This window comes from Balaenoptera ricei, chromosome 2 (genome assembly GCF_028023285.1).
Source record: "Balaenoptera ricei isolate mBalRic1 chromosome 2, mBalRic1.hap2, whole genome shotgun sequence".
NCBI classification, from domain to species: Eukaryota; Metazoa; Chordata; class Mammalia; order Artiodactyla; family Balaenopteridae; genus Balaenoptera; species Balaenoptera ricei.
This window is the reverse complement of record NC_082640.1, coordinates 102,146,852-102,168,715: the sequence shown is the minus strand read 5'-3', so window position 1 is coordinate 102,168,715 and position 21,864 is coordinate 102,146,852. Positions and strand designations below refer to the sequence as shown.

Here is a 21,864-nt window from a genome sequence, read left to right as displayed (position 1 = left end):
GAATTTTTATTTTGGTCCTATTTTTGTTGACATAAGTTATCGATGTTACAGCTCAGATCTTCCCAAATTGTCAGAGGTAGAGGGCTTTAGAAAACACAAAGGATGAAAGGAAGATGGATTGAAACCCTGCACCTGAGAACTGAAACAGCAGACCTTGGACCTCTTTCCAACTCTGGAAATTGAGGTTCTCATAGGTTCCCACAGAGTGACATGTTTCTTTCCTGAAAAGTGGAGTCCCTATCCACGAGGCAGCATCTGCTCTGCTGTGTGAATACTCAGACTGCTACTGCTAAATGCTCTGCCTGTACTGCGTGGCAATAGGCATGGTCCTAAACAGTTTTTATTGTCAGATGATGGAATTCTTTTCTTACATTTATCATAGTATTGTATGTCTTAGAAAATGTAGCATATGCCATTGGTCCAAAAATAAGAAACAGTTCGTTACTATGATGGTGATAACTTGAGACCAGCAGCAGGAGGCAGAAGGATGGAGGGCACATGACAAAAGAAATAGAAGGAAAGCTAAAAGCACTGAAGCACTGAAGGCACCCTACTGGGAACAAATGGTCAGATGATTAGAGCTCTGTAGATACCTTAAAGAGCAAAACATTTCTAATGTAGCAGAATAATTTTCTAATTCAGGACCACGGTTGCTCTAAATCCTAAACTTCAACAGACTGGGATAGTAGAAATAGGACAAGGCAAGGCCTTTTTTTTTTTTTTTTTTTTTTTTTGGTAACTGAATTCATCATATCACATTTGGCTAAAATAAATAATAAGACCGGAAAACTCAATTCAGTTACTCATTCAACTAGATTTCAGAATATAAATCATTAACCTTAGAAATCAAATATACATATACACATATATGTATGTATGTGTAAATAAATAAATAAAACTTGTGGTCCTCATCCTTTTTTATAGCCCAATACTACTGAGGATTAAAACACTTTCACTTTCCAATCAGAACAGGAGCTCACTGTGCAGTAATTCTCAAACTGAAAAGGAAGCAGAACAAAATCTGAAAAAACCTTCCAGATGATTCTGACACTTCCCTCTAGGAAGACATGATCCATATCTCTCCACTGAGAATCACTGGAAATCTAGTATATATCTGACTCCTTTAATTCTTCTATTTAATAATGTATTCTTAGAAAATACAAATTTATCTAAAGAGTCCAGGTTTCTCAAATTAGGGTAACGTGCACCCTCAGGGGATGCAGCCATATGCCAGAGAGAGTTTAAAGTCATTTGATAAATGTGGCACAGCTTCCTGGAGAATTTTACTCAGAGTAAGACATTTAATATGATATTTTATAATACAATGAACACAAAGAAGTTAGAAAGCAAAATTCATAGGAACCTTTAGGATAAATCAAGAGAATACAAAGAAATTGTGGACTTATGGCTGACACTTTAAGACGGTTCCCGGACCTCTTGAGAACATGCTCATACTTTGCTGCAGTAGGAGAAATTGGTGAAATAGTGTGAGAAACACTAGAAGCATAACATCATCAGGAAGGTGAATCTTCCTTGAACGGAAGTAGGGAAAGGGAGGAGGTTGGGGGAAGGAGACTGGGGGGGAACCGGGGGGGTGGGCGGGAAGGGGAAGAAAAGAGGAGGGAGGACCTGAGGAAGATCTGGACAGACAACAATGCAATATTACTTTTTATGTGGCTACTGTTGTTGATTACTTGTGTCAATTTCCCTTCTGATTGCACTTACGAATAAGAGGTAGTTGTTTTTCTTAATTCTAATGGGATATACAATAAAATGCTTTTTCTAAAACATATTATTCAAGACACAAAAAAGTACATAAAAATCAGGTACTATGTCTGGGTAATGAGATTCTGAATTATTTGGACTTCCTATTTTCTGTAATTTCCAAACTTGTATTATGATATGTATTACTTTTAATAACAAGAAAAAATTTAACAAAAATGCATTATCTAAAATAAATTAATTGTATACATAAGCATGTGTAGTCCCAAAAATGCGTGATGCAATATCCCACCACTTGGAACATCCTTATTCTTTTTTTTTTTAACTACATCTTTATTAGAGTATAATTGCTTCACAATGCTGTTAGTTTCTGTTGTACAACAAAGTGAATCAGCCACATGCATACATATATCCCCATATCCCCTCCCTCGAGCCTCGAGCCTCCCTCCCATCCTCCCTATCCAACCCGTCTAGGTCATCGCGAAGCCCCGAGCTGATCTCCCTGTGCTATGCGGCTGCTTCCCACTAGCTATCTATCTTACATTTGGTAGTGTATATATGTCAATGCTACTCTCACTTCACCCCAGCTTCCCCCTCACCCCTGTGTCCTCAAGTCCATTCTCTATGTCTACATCTTTATTCCTGCCCTGCCACTGGGTTCATTAGTACCTTTTTTTTTTTTTTAGATTCCATACATATGCATTAGCATACAGTATTTGTTTTTCTCTTTCTGACTTACTTCACTCTGTATTACAGGTCCATCCACCCCACTACAAATAACTCAATTTCATTTCTTTTTATGGCTGAGTAATATTCTATTGTATATATGTGCCACATCTTCTTTATCCATTCATCTGTCAATGGAACATTTAGGTTGCTTCCATGTCCTGGTTATTGTAAATAGTGCCACAATGAACACTGTGGTACATATCTCTTTTTGAATTATGGGTTTCTCAGGGTATATGCCCACTAGTAGGATTGCTGGGTCATATGGTAGTTCTATTTTTAGTTTTTTAAGGAACCTCCACACTGTTCTCCATAGTGGTTGTATCAATTTACATTCCCACCAACAGTGCAGGAGGGTTCCCTTTTCACCACACCCTTTCTAGCATTTATTGTTTCTAGATTTTTTGATAATGGCCATTCTGACCAGTGTGAGGTGATATCTCATTGTAGTTTTGATTTGTATTTCTCTAATAATTAGTAATGTTGAGCATCTTTTCATGTGCCTCTTGGCCATCTGTATGTCTTCTTTGGTGAAATGTCTATTTAGGTCTTCCACCCATTTTTGTTTTTTTGTTTTTTTTTTTTGATACTGCTCTCCTACACTGACTCTGGGCTTGGCCACGTGACCTACTTTGCCCAACACCGCCCATTTTTTAATAGTTTGTTTTTTTTGATATTGAGCTCTATGAGCTGTTTGTATATTTTGGAGATTAATCCTTTGTCCATTGATTTGTTTGCAAATATTTTCTCCAATTCTGAGGGTTGTCTTTTCGTCTTGTTTATGGTTCCCTTTGCTGTGCAAAAGCTTTTAAATTTAATTAGGTCCATCTGTTTATTTTTATTACTCTAGGAGGTAGATCAAAAAAGATCTTGCTGTGGTTTATGTCAAAGAGTGTTTTTCCTATGTTTTCCTCTAAGAGTTTTATAGTGTCTGGTCTTAACATTTAGGTCTTTAGTCCATTTGGAGTTTATTTTTGTATATGGTGTTAGGTAGTGTTCTAAGTTCATTCTTCTACAAGTAGCTGTCCAGTTTTCCCAGAACCACTTATTGAAGAGGCTGTCTTTTCTCCACTGTATGTTCGTGCCTCCTTTGTCATAAATTTGGTGACTGTATGTGCGTGGGTTTATCTCTGGGCTTTCCATCCTGTACCATTGATCTATATTTCTGTTTTTGTGCCAGTACCATACTGTCTTGATTACTGTAGCTTTGCAGTATAGTTTGAATTTGGGAGCCTGATTACTCCAGCTCTGTTTTTCTTTCTCAAGATTGCTTTGGCTATTCGGGGGCTTTTGTGTTTCCATACGAATTGTAAAACTTTTTGTTCTCGTTCTGCGAAGAATGCCATTCGTAGTTTGATAGGGGTTGCATTGAATCTTTAGATTGCTTTGGGTAGTATAGTCATTTTCACAGTATTGATTCTTCCAATCCAAGAACATGGTCTGTTTCTCCATCTGTTTATGTCATCTTTGATTTCTTTCATCAGTGTTTTATAGTTTTCTGAGTACAAGTCTTTGCCTCCTTAGGTAGGTTTATTCCCAGGCATTTTATTCTTTTTGTTGCAATGGTAAATGGGATTGTTTCCTTAATTTCTCTTTCTGATCTTTCATTGTTGGTGTATAGAAATGCAACAGATTTCTGTGTATTAATTTTGTATCCTGCAACCTTACCAAATTCATTGATTAGTTCTAGTAGTTTTCTGGTGGCATCTTTAGGATTTTCTATGTATAGTATCATGTCATCTGCAAACAGTGACAGTTCTACTTCTTCTTTTCCAATTTGTATTCCTTGTATTTCTTTTTCTTCTCTGATTGCCGTGGCTAGGACTTCCAAAACTATGTTAAGTAAGAGTGGCGAGAGTGGACATCCTTGTCTTGTTCCTGATATTAGTGGAAATGCTTTCAGTTTTTCACCATGGAGTATGATGTTTGATATGGGTTTGTCATATATGGCCTTTATTATGTTGAGGTAGGTTCCCTCTATGCCCACTTTCTGGAGAGTTTTTATCATAAATGGGTGTTGAATTTTGTCAAAAGCTTTTTCTGCATCTTTGAGATGATCATATGATTTCTATTCCTTAATCTGTTAATATGGTGTATCACATTGATTGATTTGTGTATACTGAAGAATCCTTGCCATTCCTGGGATAAATCCCACTTGGCCATGGTGTATGATCCTTTTAATATGCTGTTGGATTCTGTTTGCTAGTATTTTGTTCAGGATTTTTGCATCTATGTTCATCAGTGATATTGGTCTATAATTTTCTTTTTTTGTGGTATCTTTTTCTGATTTTGGTATCAGGGTGATGGTGCCCTCGTAGAATGAATTTGGGAGTGTTCCTCCCTCTGCAATTTTTTGGAAGAGTCTGAGAAGGATTGGTGTTAGCTCTTCTCTAAATATTTGATAGAATTTGCCTGTGAAGCCATCTGGTCCTGGACTTTTGTTTGTTGGAAGATTTCTAACTACAGTTTCAATTTCATTACTCGTGATAGGTCTGTTTATATTTTCTAATTCTTCCTGGTCCAGTCTTGGAAAATTGTACCTTTCCCAAATTTGTCCATTTCTTCCAGGTTGTCCATTTTATTGGCATCGAGTTGCTTGTAGTAGTCTCTTAGGATGTTTTGTATTTCTGCGGTGTCTCTTGTAACTTCTCCTTTTTCATTTCTAATTTTATTGACTTGAGTCCTCTCCCTCTTTTTCTTGATGAGTCTCGCTAATGGTTTATCAATTTTGTTTATCTTCTCAAAGAACCAGCTTTTAGTTTTATTGATCTTTACTACTGTTTTCTTTGTTTCTATTTCATTTATTTCTGCTCTGATCTTTATGATTTCTTTCCTTCTACTGACTTTGGGTTTTCTTTGTTCTTCTTTCTCTAGTTGCTTTAGGTGTAGGGTTAGATTGTTTATTTGAGATTTTTCTTGTTTCTTGAGGTGAGATTGAATTGCTATAAACTTCCCCCTTAGAACTGCTTTTGCTGCATCCCATAGGTTTTCGGTCGTCGTGTTTTCGTTGTCATTTGTTTCTGTGTATTTTTTTATTTCTTCTTTGATTTATTCAGTGATCTCTTGGTTATTGAGTAGTGCACTGTTTAGCCTCCATGTATTCGTGTTTTTTATAGTTTTTTTCCTGTAATTGATTTCCAATCTCATAGCATGGTGGTCAGAAAAGATGCGTGATACAATTTCAATTTTCTTAAATTTTCCAAGGCTTGATTTGTGACCCAAGATGTGATCTATCCTCGAGAATGTTCCGTGTGCACTTGAGAAGAAACTATATTCTGCCACTTTTGGGTTGAATGTTCTATAAATACCAATTAAATCTATCTGGTCTATTGGGTCATTTAAAGCTTTGTTTCCTTATTTATTTTCTGTTTGGATGATCTGTCCATTGGTGTAAGTGGGGTGTTAAAAGTCCCCTACTATTATTGTGTTACTGTCGATTTCCCCTTTCATGGCTGTTAGCATTTGCCTTATGTACTGAGGTGCTCCTATGTTGGGTTCATAAACATTTATAATTGTTATATCTTCTTCTTGGATTGATCCCTTGATCATTATGTCGTGTCCTTCCTTATCTCTTATAACAGTCTTTATTTTAAAGTCTATTTTATCTGATACGAGTATTGCTACTCCAACTTTCTTTTGATTTCCATTTGCATGGAGTATCTTTTTCCATCCCTTCAATTTTAGTCTGTATGTGTCCCTAGGTCTGAAGTGGGTCTCCTGTAGACAGCATATATATGGGTCTTGTTTTTGTATCCATTCAGCCAGTCTGTGTCTTTTGGTTGGGGCATTTAATCCATTTACATTCAAGGTTATTATCAATATGTATGCTCCTATTACCATTTTCTTAATTGTTTTGGTGTGTTTTTGTGGGTCTTTTTCTTCCCTTGTGTTTCCCGCCTAGAGAAGTTTCTTTAGCATTTGCTGTAAAGCTGGTTTGGTGGTGCTGAATGCTCTTAGCTTTTGCTTGTCTGAAAAGCTTTTGATTTCTCTGTTGAATCTGAATGAGATCCTTGCTGGGTAGAGTAATCTTGATTGTAGGTTTTTCTCTTTCATCACTTTAAGTATATCCTGCCACTCCCTCCTGGCCTGCAGAGTTTCTGCTGAAAAATCAGCTGATAACCTTATGGGGATTCCTTTGTATGTTATTTTTTATTTTTCCTTTTGCTGCTTTTAATATTTTTTCTTTGAATTTAATTTTTGTTATCTTGATTAATATGTATCTTGGTGTGTTTCTCCTAGGGTTTATTCTCTGTGCTTCCTGGACTTGGGTGACAATTTCCTTTCCCATGTTAGGGAAATTTTCCACTATAATCTCTTCAAATATTTTCTCAGACCCTTTCTTTTTCTCTTCTTCTTCTTGGACCCCTATAATTTGACTGTTGGTGTGTTTAGTGTTGTCCCAGAGGTCTCTGCAATTGTCTTCAATACTTTTCATTCTTTTTTCTTTATTCTGCTCCTCGGCAGTTATTTCCACCATATTGTCTTCCAGCTCACTTATTCTTTCCTTTGCCACAGTTATTCTGTTATTGACTCCTTCTAGTGTATTTTTCATCTCAGTTATTGTGTTGTTCATCACTGTTTGTTTGTTCTTTAGTTCTTCTGGATCTTTGTTAAACATTTCTTGTATTTTCTCAATCCGTGCCTCCATTCTATTTCCAAGATTCTGGATCATCTTTACTATCATTACTCCGAATTCTTTTTCAGGTAGATTGCCTATTTCCTCTTCATTTATTTGGTCTTGTAGGTTTTTACCTTGCTCCTTCATCTGTGATATATTTTTTGCTGTCTCTTTTTTTTTTTTTTTTGATGGGTGTGATTGTGTTCCTCTCTTACTGGTTGTTTGGCCTGAGGCTTCCAACAGTGGAGTTTGTAGGCTGTTGGGTAGAGCTGGGTCTCGGTGCCGAGATGAGGACCTCCGGGAGACCTCACTCCGATGAACAGTCCTTGGGGTCTAAGGTTCTCTGTTAGTCCAGTGGTTCGGACTCGGAGCTCCCACCGCAGGAGCTTCGGCCTGACGCCCCCCAGCTCGTGAACCAAGATCCCGCAAGCCGCATGGGGTGGCAAAAAAATAAAGAACAATAACAAAGAGTAAAAAATAAAATTAGACTAGGAAACTAACAGATATATTAGAAAGACTATGAAAAAATGAAAATATAGATGAAACAACAACTGGAAGGTAAAACAGAAGCACAATAATAAAAAAAAAGGTGGAAAAAGCCTTACCTGTGGCGGGCAGGGTCTAGGCAGGGGTGGGGTTTGGGCAGTGGGCGGGGCCTATGTTTAGGACCCACAGGGCTGGAAAAGGCCCTGGAGGGGTGTGGGGCTTAGGCTCAATGGAACAGAAGGGGTCCAGGCGTGCCTCTGGTCTCAGAGGGTGGGGGACCTGGCCTGGGAGCCCAGCAGGCTTCCTGGGCCCTAGTGGGTGAGGCAAACACCCTCTGCTCCTCTCCCGCTCCTGCTCCTCTGGTCCTGAAGGGCCCCTCCCTCCTGCCTCTCCTGTTTTCCCCTAGGAGGGCCTCCCTCCTCTGCCCCCAGGATCCACGTGGCCTGGAGGGTTCTTTGGAGGGCAGGGGACCTGGCCTGGGAGCTCAGCAGGTTTCCCAGGCTCGAGTGGGCAGGGCAATACCCTTATTCTTTATAGCAATCATTCATCTGACATAGACATAATGTCTTAGGGAAGCACCCCTCCTCTTATCCTTAGCACAAATGCAATCAATAGCTTTATCATATTTATCTCCACATGAAATCCCAGTTTGCCCTTTCAAAGAAAACGCAGACAAAGTCCAGTCTTTGAAAAACAAGAACTATTTGCAACGTGATATTGAGGACTGAGAAGCCTGATTCCTTCTCAGTTAATAAATGGTAAATTAATGGATCAGTAAAGCACTTAACCAGCAGAGCACAATGACAATGCTGGCTTGGCTGATTCAAAGACAGACTATTTACGGCAAAAGAAACTGCCTCACTTCAGTGATAAGTAGATGCAATAGAGGAAAAGAAATGCACAGGTTCTAGATTTCTCTCCTCTTCTGGGGGTTTTTTAGCAGCATTGGTAGAGGGAAAAAAAAAATTACATTGCACGCATCCTTTGGAGAACAGAACCAAAAAAAGAAAGATCAAATAAAGAGAGTTAGTTGAAGAAGCTTCAGAGTTTTAGGCTGTTTTCACCACTTATAAGATACCAGGATGACTCAGGAGTGCCCCTTGGTCGGCCACCCCAGGGGACCTGAGGCAGTGTGAGGCAGCATGGTCGCTCAGCCACTGTGCTGCCTGATACCAATGTCATTTCTTCCAGGTGCTCATCAGCCCACAAGGTAAACTGGCAATGTCTAAGCTTCTCGATGCCTCCTAAAAAGCTCAATGAAAAAGGTAAGCAACATTTCCTTTTTGCCATAACAGGACAAAGCAGCATAAAGGAAACAGAAATTCTATTAACAAAGAAGTAACGTTGAGTACAATACAAGAATGAAGAAAAGTGCGATAATTATAAGCAAACGCAGTGTGTCACTGAGGTACATGTAAAACCACTTTCATTTACATGATGCTTTACAATTTACAAAACATTCTCGCAATTACCTCATTAAAATCTTAACAACACTGTGGGGTAGGCATTTTCACCATTTCACAGACAAGAAAACAGGTTTAGAAAGGCCATACAAATGGTGTGTAGCAAAGCACCAACTGAAACAGCTCTTTTAAGTGCAGTGCCATTTCCGCCATGTTAGAGTTACAGCCAGTCAGCAGGTGTTGAGCTGCACCCCACAGGCCTGCAAGCCCTGTACCTGCCAGGCCTCAAGACTGAAGAAAGAGCCAAGAGACAGTGCCAGAGACATCAGTGGTTTATTAGAAAGGGAACCTTACATGTCCGCAGCAAGAGGGTCCTGGAGCAACACCCCACGGTGCATGGCAGACAGCAGGCAGGTCATGGCAGCAATCTTCACTACTAGGGGAAGAAGGAGGCTACCACTGATAGGGGAAATTGATGTCAGCTTGGCTCATCAGTTGCCAGGGAAACCAGCAACTGGGGCAAGTCCCTCACAGCCCCTCAGATTAATGACCATCACAAGGGCTGATGTTTCCCTTTAATAAACTAGCAGGTGGAGCTGTTCTGGCCTAAGAACTAGAATAATCACAAGCTGGGCCAGGGGGCAAGGCCATTCATGTGAGCACGGTGTAGATGAAGCAGGGACTGGTCGAGCAGGGGATGTACAGAGAGCAAGAGAACAGCCATCTTGAGTGGTCTGACCACATATCAGGCAAGGCAAAAACAGTATAAAGTTGAAATTATCCTTGAAAGCTTCTTAAGATGCCCATAAATAAAGTACAGGATAGTAGTTGTACTAGATGCAAAATAGCTAGATTTTTTTCTCCAGCATTGGGAGAGACTTCTATTTCTTCAGATGAATGTGCATGAAGCTACCTACATTTAGGGGTTATATTGTACCCCCAAAATTACTGTCCTTTTAAACATTAGAATCATAGTCAGTGCAGCCTGACTGCTGTGAATGAGAGAAAGAGTGAGGGAACAGCAGATTCACAAAGGCACACAGGGCATGGCTGAGCCAAAGGGCAAGCAGAATCACAGACACGTTAAAATTGTTCCATCTCCTGCATATGCAGCTGAATTTAAGTGAGTCAAGTAAACATGGATGTTCTGTGACTCTGCTGTATTCTACATAGTTATACCAAATACCCATTCATTGACTCAGACATACACTGAATGCCTACTACGCTGGGCACTAGGAATGCAAGAGTGAAGAAAACACAGTCTTTTCTTCAGAGAGTTTGCATTTAACAGAAGCAATAATCAGATTAAGCAGATTTCATTCAATTTGGCAAACTTTTATTAAATGCCTATCATTGTGCTAACTTCTTGAGAAAACTGAGATAAATGTGCAAGGTACTGGCTCTAATGGAATTTATCTAGTAAAGAGAGAAAACAAAGTACCGCTATAAGAGTTTAGCATAAGAAATCACTCCTGTCTGAAAGGAATCAGAGGAGACTGTGGCATCTGAGTCAGGCCTTCAATTTCACAAGACAAGCAGCGTTATGAAACACAGGCATTCCAGGCAGGACAAGCTGGAAGAAGTGCTAGGAGTCCAATTTGACTGCACTGAGGGGTACTTATGGAACACATAAGTACAACTGAGAATGAAAGGAGATAATTAAAAGAGGGAAAGCAAGAATTCATCCACTTCTCTCCATCTCCACTGCTTATATCCAAGTCAAGACCATCATCTTTCCTTGCCTAGGAAGACACTATCTACCAGCCTCCCTTGCAGTTAGAATTGAGCCAGTGTGAATGGGTTCTGGTCACAGGGGTATATGCCAAAGTGTTTAGATCACTTTCAGGCCTGGTCTGAAACCCCTAAACCATCATCCATACTTGTTCTTCCCTTTCCTGATGACTGTAAAGGCCATGGATTAAAGATAGCAGTGTCAAAATATGGGTGGAGCCTGGATGTTCAAGATACCACTTGAGAGTTGCCCAGGAGAGAGGCCCGACTTAACTACACTGTTCTGTGAGCAAAAAATAAACCTCTGTGGTGTTAAGACACTGATTTTTAAAATATTTCTTTCTTTCTAAGGCATAGCTCAGCCTCTCTCAATACCTTCCTAAGTAGTCTCTAATTCTCCTCTGCCTCATTTGAACACACACAATTACAAAAGCAATCCTCTTCAAACACAAATTGGATCACCATGCTCCTGTTTATTAGACTCCAAGGTTTCCTGTTGCACTAGAATAAAATCAAACTCCTTAACAAGGCTGACAAGGCCCTGTATCACCTGGCCTCTGCCTTACTTTCCAATCTTGTCTCAAACCACTTTCTCCCCTCATTTGCTACATTCTAGCCACTTGTCTTCTTTCCGTTCTTTTCTCACATCAGAGCCTATGCTCATGTTCTTCCTTTTACTTGTAACCTTCTTCCTCTTGCCTTTGCTCTCCACATGGCCAATACAGTCCCATTTTTTAGGGCTCAGCTTAAATGGCAGCTTAAGCGAGAGAGACCTTCCTTCACATCTTATTTTATGGGATGTTCCCCCTTGTTTCTCTAGCTCAACCTCTTGTTTGTTTGCTTCACAAGCAGCCCATCTGTGCCTTCCAAAAATTTTAACTTTGTCATTATTAGAGTCAGGGGATCCTAAAATGGCTCTAAGTCCCCCAAAGCAAGAGGCAAGCCTGCTAAATTTTGATGTAATCTCTGTATAAATAGTCCCATTCCTAAACCTGGAAAGTATATTAACAAGATTAATGACATTTAGTTGGCTTTGGATTTCCTCGCTCATATCCTCTGATTTTAGCAATGCTGTGTCAGTGTGTGAACTGGCTGATAGACACATTTTAGTTTCAGGCTCACCAATGGTGTGTATATTTACGGGTTTCATTAGTCTTCTCAATTTGCTAAATGATGCTTAACATAATCTGACACTCTAATAAAGATACTTTTTTTGTTCTTATGTCAGGATCATGTGATCCTATTAGTTACTGACAATAATTTCTGATAATTTTTCATATAACTTTTTAGTTCTTTCCCTGCAACTTTATTAGCCACTCATGTTAGTATTTACTTAACAGTGCCTGCTGTGTTCGTGGCCACCTCTCTAAGGAAGGCATGTTGGTAAACTAGAAAGAGTTTGGACCTTATTGAATGAGTCAGAAAGGGGTTCAGATACCACCTCTAGCATCACTAGTTTTCCCAGGCAACATGTCTAAATTAAGTTTTCATAAGAGAGGGATAATACTACTACCCAGGTATTATTGTGACAACGCTGTGTATCGTTACTGTGATAATAATGTGTAAAGGCACCAAGGGTTCTTCTTTATCTAATCTGATGCTGCTATCTTAGTTTCCCATTAACTAGTAACAGTGTCACCTACAGGAGGAGCCCTGTGGTGGAATTCAAGGTTGATAACATTTTCCTAGGCACCCCTCAGAAATATCTCCCTTTCTCAAAATACTTTAAAATTTTTATTTAAATTATAAGGTGGCAACAACAAGATCGAATGTTTTAATCACTATCTACATTTCTGAAAATGTTGACCCAGCACTTTTTTTAAACTTTTAATTTGAAATAATTATAGATTCCTAGGAAATTGTAAAAATAGTACAAAGAAGTCTCCTTTACCCAGTTTGCCTCAACAGTAACATCTTAAATAACTAGAGTACAATATCAAAAACAGGAAAATGACATTGCTACAACCCAGACAGTTTATCAAATTTCACCAGTTTTACATGTACTTGTGTGTGTATAGTTCTATACAATTTTATCACCAGAGAAGATTCATGGCCCAGCACTCATCTCTTATAGTTGATATACTCTTTCAAAATCTAATAACAAAAACAATCTGTAGGTTCTATATCCGAGGATTCAACCAACTAGATCAAAAATATTAAAAAATCCAGGAAGTTCCAAAAAGCAAAACTTACCAGCAACTATTTACATAGCATTTACACTATAGTAGGTATTATAAGTAATGTAGAGATTACTTAAAGTATACGAGAGAATGTGCATAAGTTATATACAAATATTATGCCATTTTATATAAGGGACTTGAGAACCCATGATCCCCAGGGGTCCTGGAACCAAACCCCTGCAGATATTGAGGGCTAACTGTATTCATAATAAGATATCTGCTTTAATCTTGACTATAATTCTAACATCTTCACCTTTAGTTTAACAGACAGAAAACAGTATTTATGCACTCATGAGAGCTGATTTTTCTTATATTTCCTGAGTAGGAGATTATTAGGCAAAGTAAGATTCAATTCAATCTTCCTAACATTTGTTGAAAATTTGGGTGCCAGGCACAGTGCCAGGGTAGTATGGAATAAAAAAACAAAATAAGACATGTCTGTACCCCCAGGATTTAAAAGCCAGTAGGTAAGACAGACATACATAAATACTAAGTATAAACTTGGGTGTAATTTCCCAAAACACCATAAAGCTTTCCCAAAGCAAGTGTCAGCCTTTATTCAACCTAAGACATGCATAAAAGATTCCCGGTAGAAAGCAAACAGCTCTCCTCTCTAGGTCTGCACATGCTGTCAGAGTGAGCACTAGCAGGTTACTGGTAATGTGCTGGCCATATGCAACTTAAAATAATGTTCTCTGGCAAGAAACTATGATGTTTAAGGATTCACAAACACAGACATTCACAGTGAAAGTGGCTTTGGAAAACAGCATCATTTAACGCTTTGATTATAAAATATATTTACTTTGGTCTTGTCTCAGAATATATAAAGTTGGAGACATACTGTTATTTGACCTTTGATAACACTAGGGAAGCAGTCACACTAAGTACTCGTATGCTTGCTGTTGGAGGAGGTTTGTTGTTGTTGTTAACTACACTGGTTGTTCCATAAGGAATTTAAAATTCTGAAAGAACAGTAATTAAAGTCATATTCAGAATTCCAAACTGTAAAATTAACCATCAGTTCGCAAGAACATTCAGATTCAAAGTAGAGGGGACTTCCCTGATGGCGCAGTGGTTAAGACTCCGCACTCCCAATGCAGGGGGTCCGGGTTTGATCCCTGGTCAGGGAACTAGATCCCACACGCATGCCGCAACTAAAAGTTCACATGCCACAACTAAGGAGCCCGCATGCCGCAACTAAGACCCGGCGCAACCACATAAATAAATAAAATAAAAATTAAAACAAACAAAGTAATTTTTCTCAAAATGAAGACTGCAGCAGAGCATTGTGAGGAAAGCAAGAGACAGAAACTGCAAAGGTCAGATCTTTTTGGAACCTGACATCACATTGATACTAGTCATCAGAATACACCTGTCACTTATGCCAACATCTTTTTCCCAATTACCCTTCTCCCATCTACCTGTCCTCTGCTCCCACTCACTGCTTACGGAAAATCAGAGAGCAAAAGAGAAGCAGATTATTTATAGAATCTGTGAAACAATGAAAATGTTATGCCTGCTCTCTCTCTTCCTAAAATAGGGAAATTACTATATTTTGTTTTGTTATCAGGTGACAGAAACACAGAGATTCCCCTTAGAGATTGTCCAAATGAAAAACCTGAGAACAATATTTTGTTAATTTAAATTAAATTAATTATAGGTCTAAGTTTCAAACTTTAGCTGGTGAACATTAGTCTTCTTTAGATTGTAGGCATAACTAAGCAGAGAATGTAATTAAAATTTTTTTTGCTGTGTAAACTTTAATATTCGCACGCAAGCTTTGTCAATAAAAAAATTATTAGCACCCAAGATGAGAAAGTTGTAACAATTCCTAGCTCCTCCTGAATCTAGTCTTACAAGTAAAATTTCATTATTTTATTGCAAGTAACGTGAACTCTCTGCATTTTAGAAAACCCATAAAATATAAATGAGAACATATTCCAAAGTGACTCATATACAATGTATTTCCTCCATTTGTTAGCCTATACAGTTTATAACTCAAATAGCCATATAGACAAGAATAACACAGGCTCACCTACTTAAGGTCTCTAAGGACCCAAGGCTGTATGTTGCCTCTCTGCTTTATATTCTGTATATATTACAAAAGCTGCATTTTCACAAAGAACTAGTTATTATATGCAAATAAGTTCACTGTGCTGTAGACAATCTTTTAGTCTTTTGACACTGACAACACTTCAGAATATGAAACTTTCATTAACAGGCAGTAAAGCCTATATGTTGTCCTTTGTAGATAAAAATGATACACTAATATATTTTTTTAAATTATTATTATTAATCAGTGTGTGCCTTGCATTTATGTTTTCAGTGGTAGTGATTATCTTGCATTAAGCTCTGACCAAGTTCCCCCTGAGAGCAACAGAATCTTCTGAAATCTAGCTGGTTGGGGTTAGGGATGCAATTTGTGGTAATCCTAGTCACCCTTGTAAGGCCTCATTAACTGATGCTCTGAGGAAATGTTTCACTCACCACAGACAAAACGGAGCCAGTAATCTTCACTGACTGCTGCCCCATAGCATATTAACATACACTATGCAGCCCTCAAGCCCTCGACAGATACATTACCTAGTTGGACATTTCCTTCTGGTCAATAAATTAGCTATAGGATTTTCATAATTTGAACTACCAGCAATTCTATACACCAGAAGAACCACAGCAGGAACAGTTAAAATGTTACATGATGAACAAACCTAAAACTCTAATAAAGTACGTTCGTCCAGAAGGGAGGAAACACACACACGTGCGCTCACGTGCGGACGTGGACACTGTCATCATCAGTCAATTTAACCACATTTCTCAGGATGTATTAAAATAGTATTATTCTAGGGACTTCCCATACTCATTTACAGCACCCTCAACAGTACAATGAGTGAAGACAGACTAAATGAGAGAGAAGAATTAACCCACAGAACTCACAAAGATGATTACCTGGTAGTCTGGTTTTGTAAAATAATCCAAAGAGGAGATGTGGTCCAGAAAGATGCTGAATTCTGGAGGGAGATGTTTCAACATAAGCCTGTGGTCATACCTCTCCTTAATAGAGCCCACTTGTTCCTGGGAAGTAAAGAGAAAAGGAACCAAAGTCAATTTCTCTTGGCAGCTACACATTAAGAGCCTCTCAGTAACAGTCTCAAGGGTATGTACTACAGAATGAGGCAGTGGGTAATTAAGCATAAAGCAAGAACTGAGCTCTTACTAATAGCTAACAGCTTAATGCACACTGCTTTAAGGGTGCAGGGGGAGGGGACTGTAGTGCAGAACCAAAGGGGTAACACAGTTCTGCATAAGTGAACAGATAGCTCCCCAAAAGAAAGAGCTGACCTTAAATCTGGTCTACTTTTCTTTATCAACACATGCATTTATAGTTTTCAAATCAAACAATATAATGTGACAATTAAAAACTAAAAGCCTAATTGACTTATAAAAAAGAAAAAAAGAGAACTAGTAAAAATAAAACCTAAGAGGGAGGGCTAGAAGTCAAATCAGAAATGACAATTGTACTTAAATTAGTATCTATTCTCCATGTACATAAAAAAAGTCATAACATTAATTATATCTCTAATATCAGCTCATAGAAAGAAAAATATACATATTGGGATATAGCGAAAATGTTTGTAACTTTTAATTCTTATGCATAAGTATAATCTCAACAAAAATGCCTACCCAGAAATTTTTACTCCTTCCCCTACCAAAACTAACATTTCCATTTCTTTTTAAAGGTTTTATTTTTATTTTTTAAATATTTATTTATTTATTTGGCTGTGCCGGGTCTTAGTTGTGGCATGCGGGATCTTTAGCTGCGGCATGCAGGCTCTTAGCTGTGGCATGTGGGATCTAGTTCCCTGACCAGGGATCGAACCCAGGCTCTCTGAACTGGGAGCGTGGAGTCTTAACCGCTGAACCACCAGGGAAGTCCTAACATTTCCATTTCCAAAATTACCTTGTCCTTTATTTTTCTCCAAGGCAGCTGACCAACCACAAATTCCACCAACATGTAGAATAAGGACCAAAGGTCATCATGTCTTCCCATTTCCTTCATAAGCAAAAGAGAATTCAGTCACATTACATTACCACTCCTTGTGAGTACATTACATTGTCTAAGGCTTAACTATTGTGTTTCATTTTCCTGTAAAACTATCTGGTAGGTATATCTATGTATATGTATAGCTATACAGCAATCTACATAACAGATATACTGAAAAACTTTTGATACAAAGAACATCCCAAAACCCAGAAATGCTGGAAATAATTAAGAGCCCATTAATTAATAAATGAGTTCACTAATTAGTATAGGAAGGTGGTTGCCAAGGGCTCGGAGGAAGGGGGAGAGGGGAATTAGTGTTTAGTGGGTACCGTTTCAGTGTTGCAAAATGAGAAAGTTCTAGAAATCTGTTGCACAATAATATGAATATACTTAACACTACTGAATTGTATACCTAAAAATGGTTAAGGTGGTAAATTTAATGTTATGTGTTCTTTACTACAATAATTAAAAAAAAAAAAAAGCAAAGGAAATCTTAAGAGCTAAAATTAAAAGAAAGCTGGAAACGTGAGAAGCAACCTAATACTGAAGCTCTGGCTTTGGCTGTTTTGGGGGCATTTGTCATAGGTTTATCAACAAGGGTTTTATCAATCATGAAGGGGACAGGTGTAAAAGCATTGAGCCTACACAAGACAGGATTTGTAACTGAGACACTTCCCCACCTCTACCCCCAACATATAGCTAGGACCCTCAAAGGACTATCTTTAGTGCAGTATTTGGTATGTATGTTATACTACGATAATTTTTTTCTGTAAAATTTGACCACTATCAAAAAGATAAAGTGAGTGGTTAAAAAAAATTTGCCCTGAGAATTTGTTACCATAGGACTACCCCTCACTCAGATCTGGGGTTTAAATTTATATTGTTTGTGTGGTCCAGGAAACCAGGCCCAGAAATTAAGTGTTTTCTGGGTGATCCTGTCCTACAGTAATGATAGATGCAAATGAAAATCCTCTCAAGATACCCTTAAATTCAGACCTAATTGAATTCCTATAGATAAAGCCCCACCAAATATAAGTTCATTACTTGAAATTATAAAATATATTAGAAAGCAAGCTACCATAAACTAATGGCAAGAAAAACTATAAAGAACAGAATTAGATATCCAAGAATTTCAGAATGGAATTATAAGATACAGAATATGAAATAAGATATTTAAAATGTTTAAAAAATAGAATCAAAGTCACAAGAAAGGAAGCATATTATCTCCCTGCAAATAAAAAGACCAATTAGATTTATAAAAGGACTAAAAAGAACATTTAGAAATAAAAAGCACAAATATGAAATTAGAAACTCGATGGTTAGGGAATTCCCTGGCGGTCCAGTGGTTAGGTGCTTTCACTGCCAAGGGCCCGGGTTCAATATCCGGTCAGGGAACTAAGATCCCACAAGCTGCGTGGCACGGCCAAAACACCATCACCACCACCACCAACAACAAAAACCCACACTCAATGGACAGGTTAAAAGCTGATCAAACACACCAGAAAAAAAGAATTAATGAACTAGAAGACAGATCTGAAGAAATTATCTAGAATGCAAAAAAGAGACCAAAAGAGAAAATCTGAGAGTGAACTTAAAAGGCATGGAAGACAGAACAAGAAGGTTTAATACACATCAATTTGGAGATATGAAAATAAAGGTACAGAGAGAAAGGAAAAGAGGCAACATTTAAACAAGCAATGTCTGAGAATCTTCCAGAATAGATGAAAGATGTGAATGTTCAGGAAGCAAAACAAATCTCAAAACAAAATAAATATAAAGAAATCCACACCAAGGCACATTTGAACATATCTGCAGGACACCAAAGACAAAGAGAAGATATCAAAAGTAGTCAAGAAAAAAAGGACAAATTAAATACAAAGGAACAACAATACATGGACAAAGATCTCAGTAGCAACCATAGAACCAGAGGAAAGTAAAATAATTTCTTCCAAGTACTGACATAAAACAAATATTAACAAAGGATTAAAATGAAGGAAAACAATGAGATGAAGTAAACAGATTTCTTCAAGTATCTTGAAAAGTCCTTGTATCGTTTGGGAATTATTTACGTTAAAAGTTTAAGATTCTCTAAATAAACCTGCTTCTACTTAAAAAAAAAAAAGTTTAAAATTTAGGTACCCAAAAAATAGAAATGCGGTGTATTAAGTTTAGAAATTATCCAATCATGGTTGCAGAGTATGGAAGAAAGAAGTATATTTTAGAATTACCTGGGAATTCTTTTTAAATTAGACAAGACCCTCTCAAGGTTCCATTAGCTGCACTCCGGTGTCACCACATACACTGACAATCACTGTTGTGAAGCTGTGTTACTGTGTAAAGCATTCTACTCCTCAGGTGTGTTGGGAGCAGAAAAGAAGGGTAAGTGGTAAGAACCACTGCTATACACTATCAAATTTCTCTACCAAGATTAATAAGCAGGTTAACAGAGCAACTGATAGAGTACTCTATGCTGGAAAGGCTTTTAGAAGAAATCTCTACTCTTCAAATTAAAAAAAAAAATATATATATATATATATATATAAAATCTCTTTCTAGTAGCTATTTTGAAAATGTTTATATAGCTATTATGATCTCTGAAAATGTTTATGCTTATCTCAAAAAGAATGTCCTATTCCAAAGATTCCAATGTGGACATATTCTTTAATAGAATTAATTAGAAAGCATAGTACTTCTAAACTTCTGCAAAAATCTATCTGGAGGATGCATACTTTCTTTTCAAGGTAGAATAATTAACTAAATACCATAAAATAAAGCAACACTGAATCAAACCAAATGAGTTAAAATGCTTGGCAGAGTGCTACACACTGATAAAAATACTTTTCCTATTTTCAATTTATAATCACATCCTAAGAAACCAAATTAACTGAAGCATAGCATATAAAACCACAGCATTCTCTTCCTATTACATTTAGCATTGGTCAAGTTATTATTTTTTTTAAATTTATTTATTTTTGGCTGCGTTGGGTCTTCGTTGCTGCGTGCAGGCTTTCTCTAGTTGCTGTGAGCGGCGGCTACTCTTTGTTTAGGTGCGCAGGCTTCTCATTGCAGTGGCTTCTCCTGTTGAGGAGCACAGGCTCTAGGCACACGGGTTTCAGTAGTTGTGGCGCATGGGCTCAGTAGTTGTGGCTCGCAGGCTCTAGAGCGCAGGCTCAGTAGTTGTGGCACACAGGCTTAGTTGCTCTGCGGCATGTGGGATCTTCCCAGACCAGGGCTCGAACCCATGACCCCTGCATTGGCAGGCAGATTCTTAACCACTGCGCCACCAAGGAAGTGGTCTAGTTTTTATTAAAGCAGTTTTGGCTTCACAGAACAAGAATAAGGTAACAAAAAACCAAGAAAAGATTTCTCTTCATTTTATCAAGAGAATGCTGTGGTTTTAAATCAAGAAGACTATTTCTCAACTCTGTCCAAACAAGTTCAAGAATTGAGAATCCATAAAGTACCCACCTTTCCTATTCATAACTAAGGTTCAGGATGAGGAAAAAAAATTTTAGAGCAAAACAAAAGAATGAAAGTTAAAAAAAGAGAGAGAGAAATTTTTTTAATTTAACCCAAGAGGAGAGGTATAATGTACTAAGATGAAAAAATAATTTTAAGTTGCTATACTTTAGATCTTCATGAAAACAAAAGTTTGATGGAGAGGGGATATCACAGATTAGATGTATATTACAGATAAAATGACCTCCTTCATTAGGTATTGATTGTATGAATTCCCAAATAACTTCTTGAAATAGAACACAGATATTTTCTTTCTTCAAAATTCTATAGTAAATTTAATACTTATATCTAATTAAGAACACAAGATTCCCCATAGACATATATATAATTAGCCATTATATTTTCTGCCAAATTAAATTCTATTTTCTATGCAGCTGCACACATCTATTATCTATCCACTATACACCATACCATGAGTTAGTATTTCTAACACCTTTCCTTCTGCTCCCAAGCACTTCCCACACCTCTGTACTCTAATGTAAAGAAGGCAATCTGATTCAAGCATCAGCATGCTTATACAGCCACGACTCTAGTTCATTTACCTACCCTGTTCCGATGAGCATTGACTGATGCGTAACGAACTGTCCCTCGAAAGCCTGCCACAGCTCGAGGCTACAAAACCAAGCAAAGAATAGTAACTGAGCTTTAAATAGCATAAGATTCAGCACACTTGAGCCCATGAAGTAGAAGGGAGAAACGTGTATTATTGTCAAGAAAACACTACTTAAATTTCTAACTTTTTTAATAGTTGTGAAATTATAAAAATTAGAGAATATCTCTAAATCATATATTTAAAACATATTAGTTATCAATGAGTCCCATTTTAGTTATCAATGACTCCCATTTTTTCCTACCATTTTAAAATAAAGTAGGATTTATGACAAATAAACTCTGTACATTAGAAAACATAAATGCTTTCATGACAAGCATCATAGTATATACATTAATATTCAGGCTCTGGTTACAAATAAGTATATTAAGACCATGAGGTCTAAGTAAAATAAGATGCCAACCTCTCTGTGTCTTGGCTATATCATTCAAACTCAATTCAAAGATGGTGGCAACTTGTACCTCTCCTGCACATGTAATTCACATATTCATAAACTTAAGTTATTGGGTACTATTACCCCAAGAATTCCCTTAATGCCCTTTATAGTCAATCCCCTCCCTTGACTCCCAGTGTCTGGCTGGCAACCTCTGATTTCTGTCCCTCCTTAGCACTTAGAATTGTCTGGTTTTTTAGGTTTAACTATTTTAATTACCGTGTAATGGTATCTCACTGTGGTTTTAATTTGCATTTCCCTAATAACTAAAGATGTTCAGAATTTGTTCATGTACTTATTTGCCATCTGTAGTATCTATTCTTTAATGAAATGCCTATCCAAATCTTTTGCTTATTTTTATAGGTTTGTTTCTTTATTATTGAGTTTTTTTTTT

At 37.6% G+C, this 21,864-nt stretch overlaps 1 protein-coding gene across 2 annotated transcripts in view; it reads right to left on the bottom strand.

Moving 5' to 3' along the window:
* TTBK2 (tau tubulin kinase 2) overlaps positions 1-21,864 on the bottom strand; it is a 136,277-nt gene that overhangs the window by 31,767 nt on the left and 82,646 nt on the right. For both annotated transcript variants that reach the window (XM_059913496.1, XM_059913497.1), the window contains 3 exons: positions 20,974-21,039; positions 16,825-16,917; positions 15,813-15,938 (listed from right to left, as the gene is read on the bottom strand). In XM_059913496.1, the coding sequence (XP_059769479.1) occupies positions 15,813-15,938; positions 16,825-16,917; positions 20,974-21,039 (285 nt within the window). The remainder of the gene's footprint in view (positions 1-15,812; positions 15,939-16,824; positions 16,918-20,973; positions 21,040-21,864) is intronic.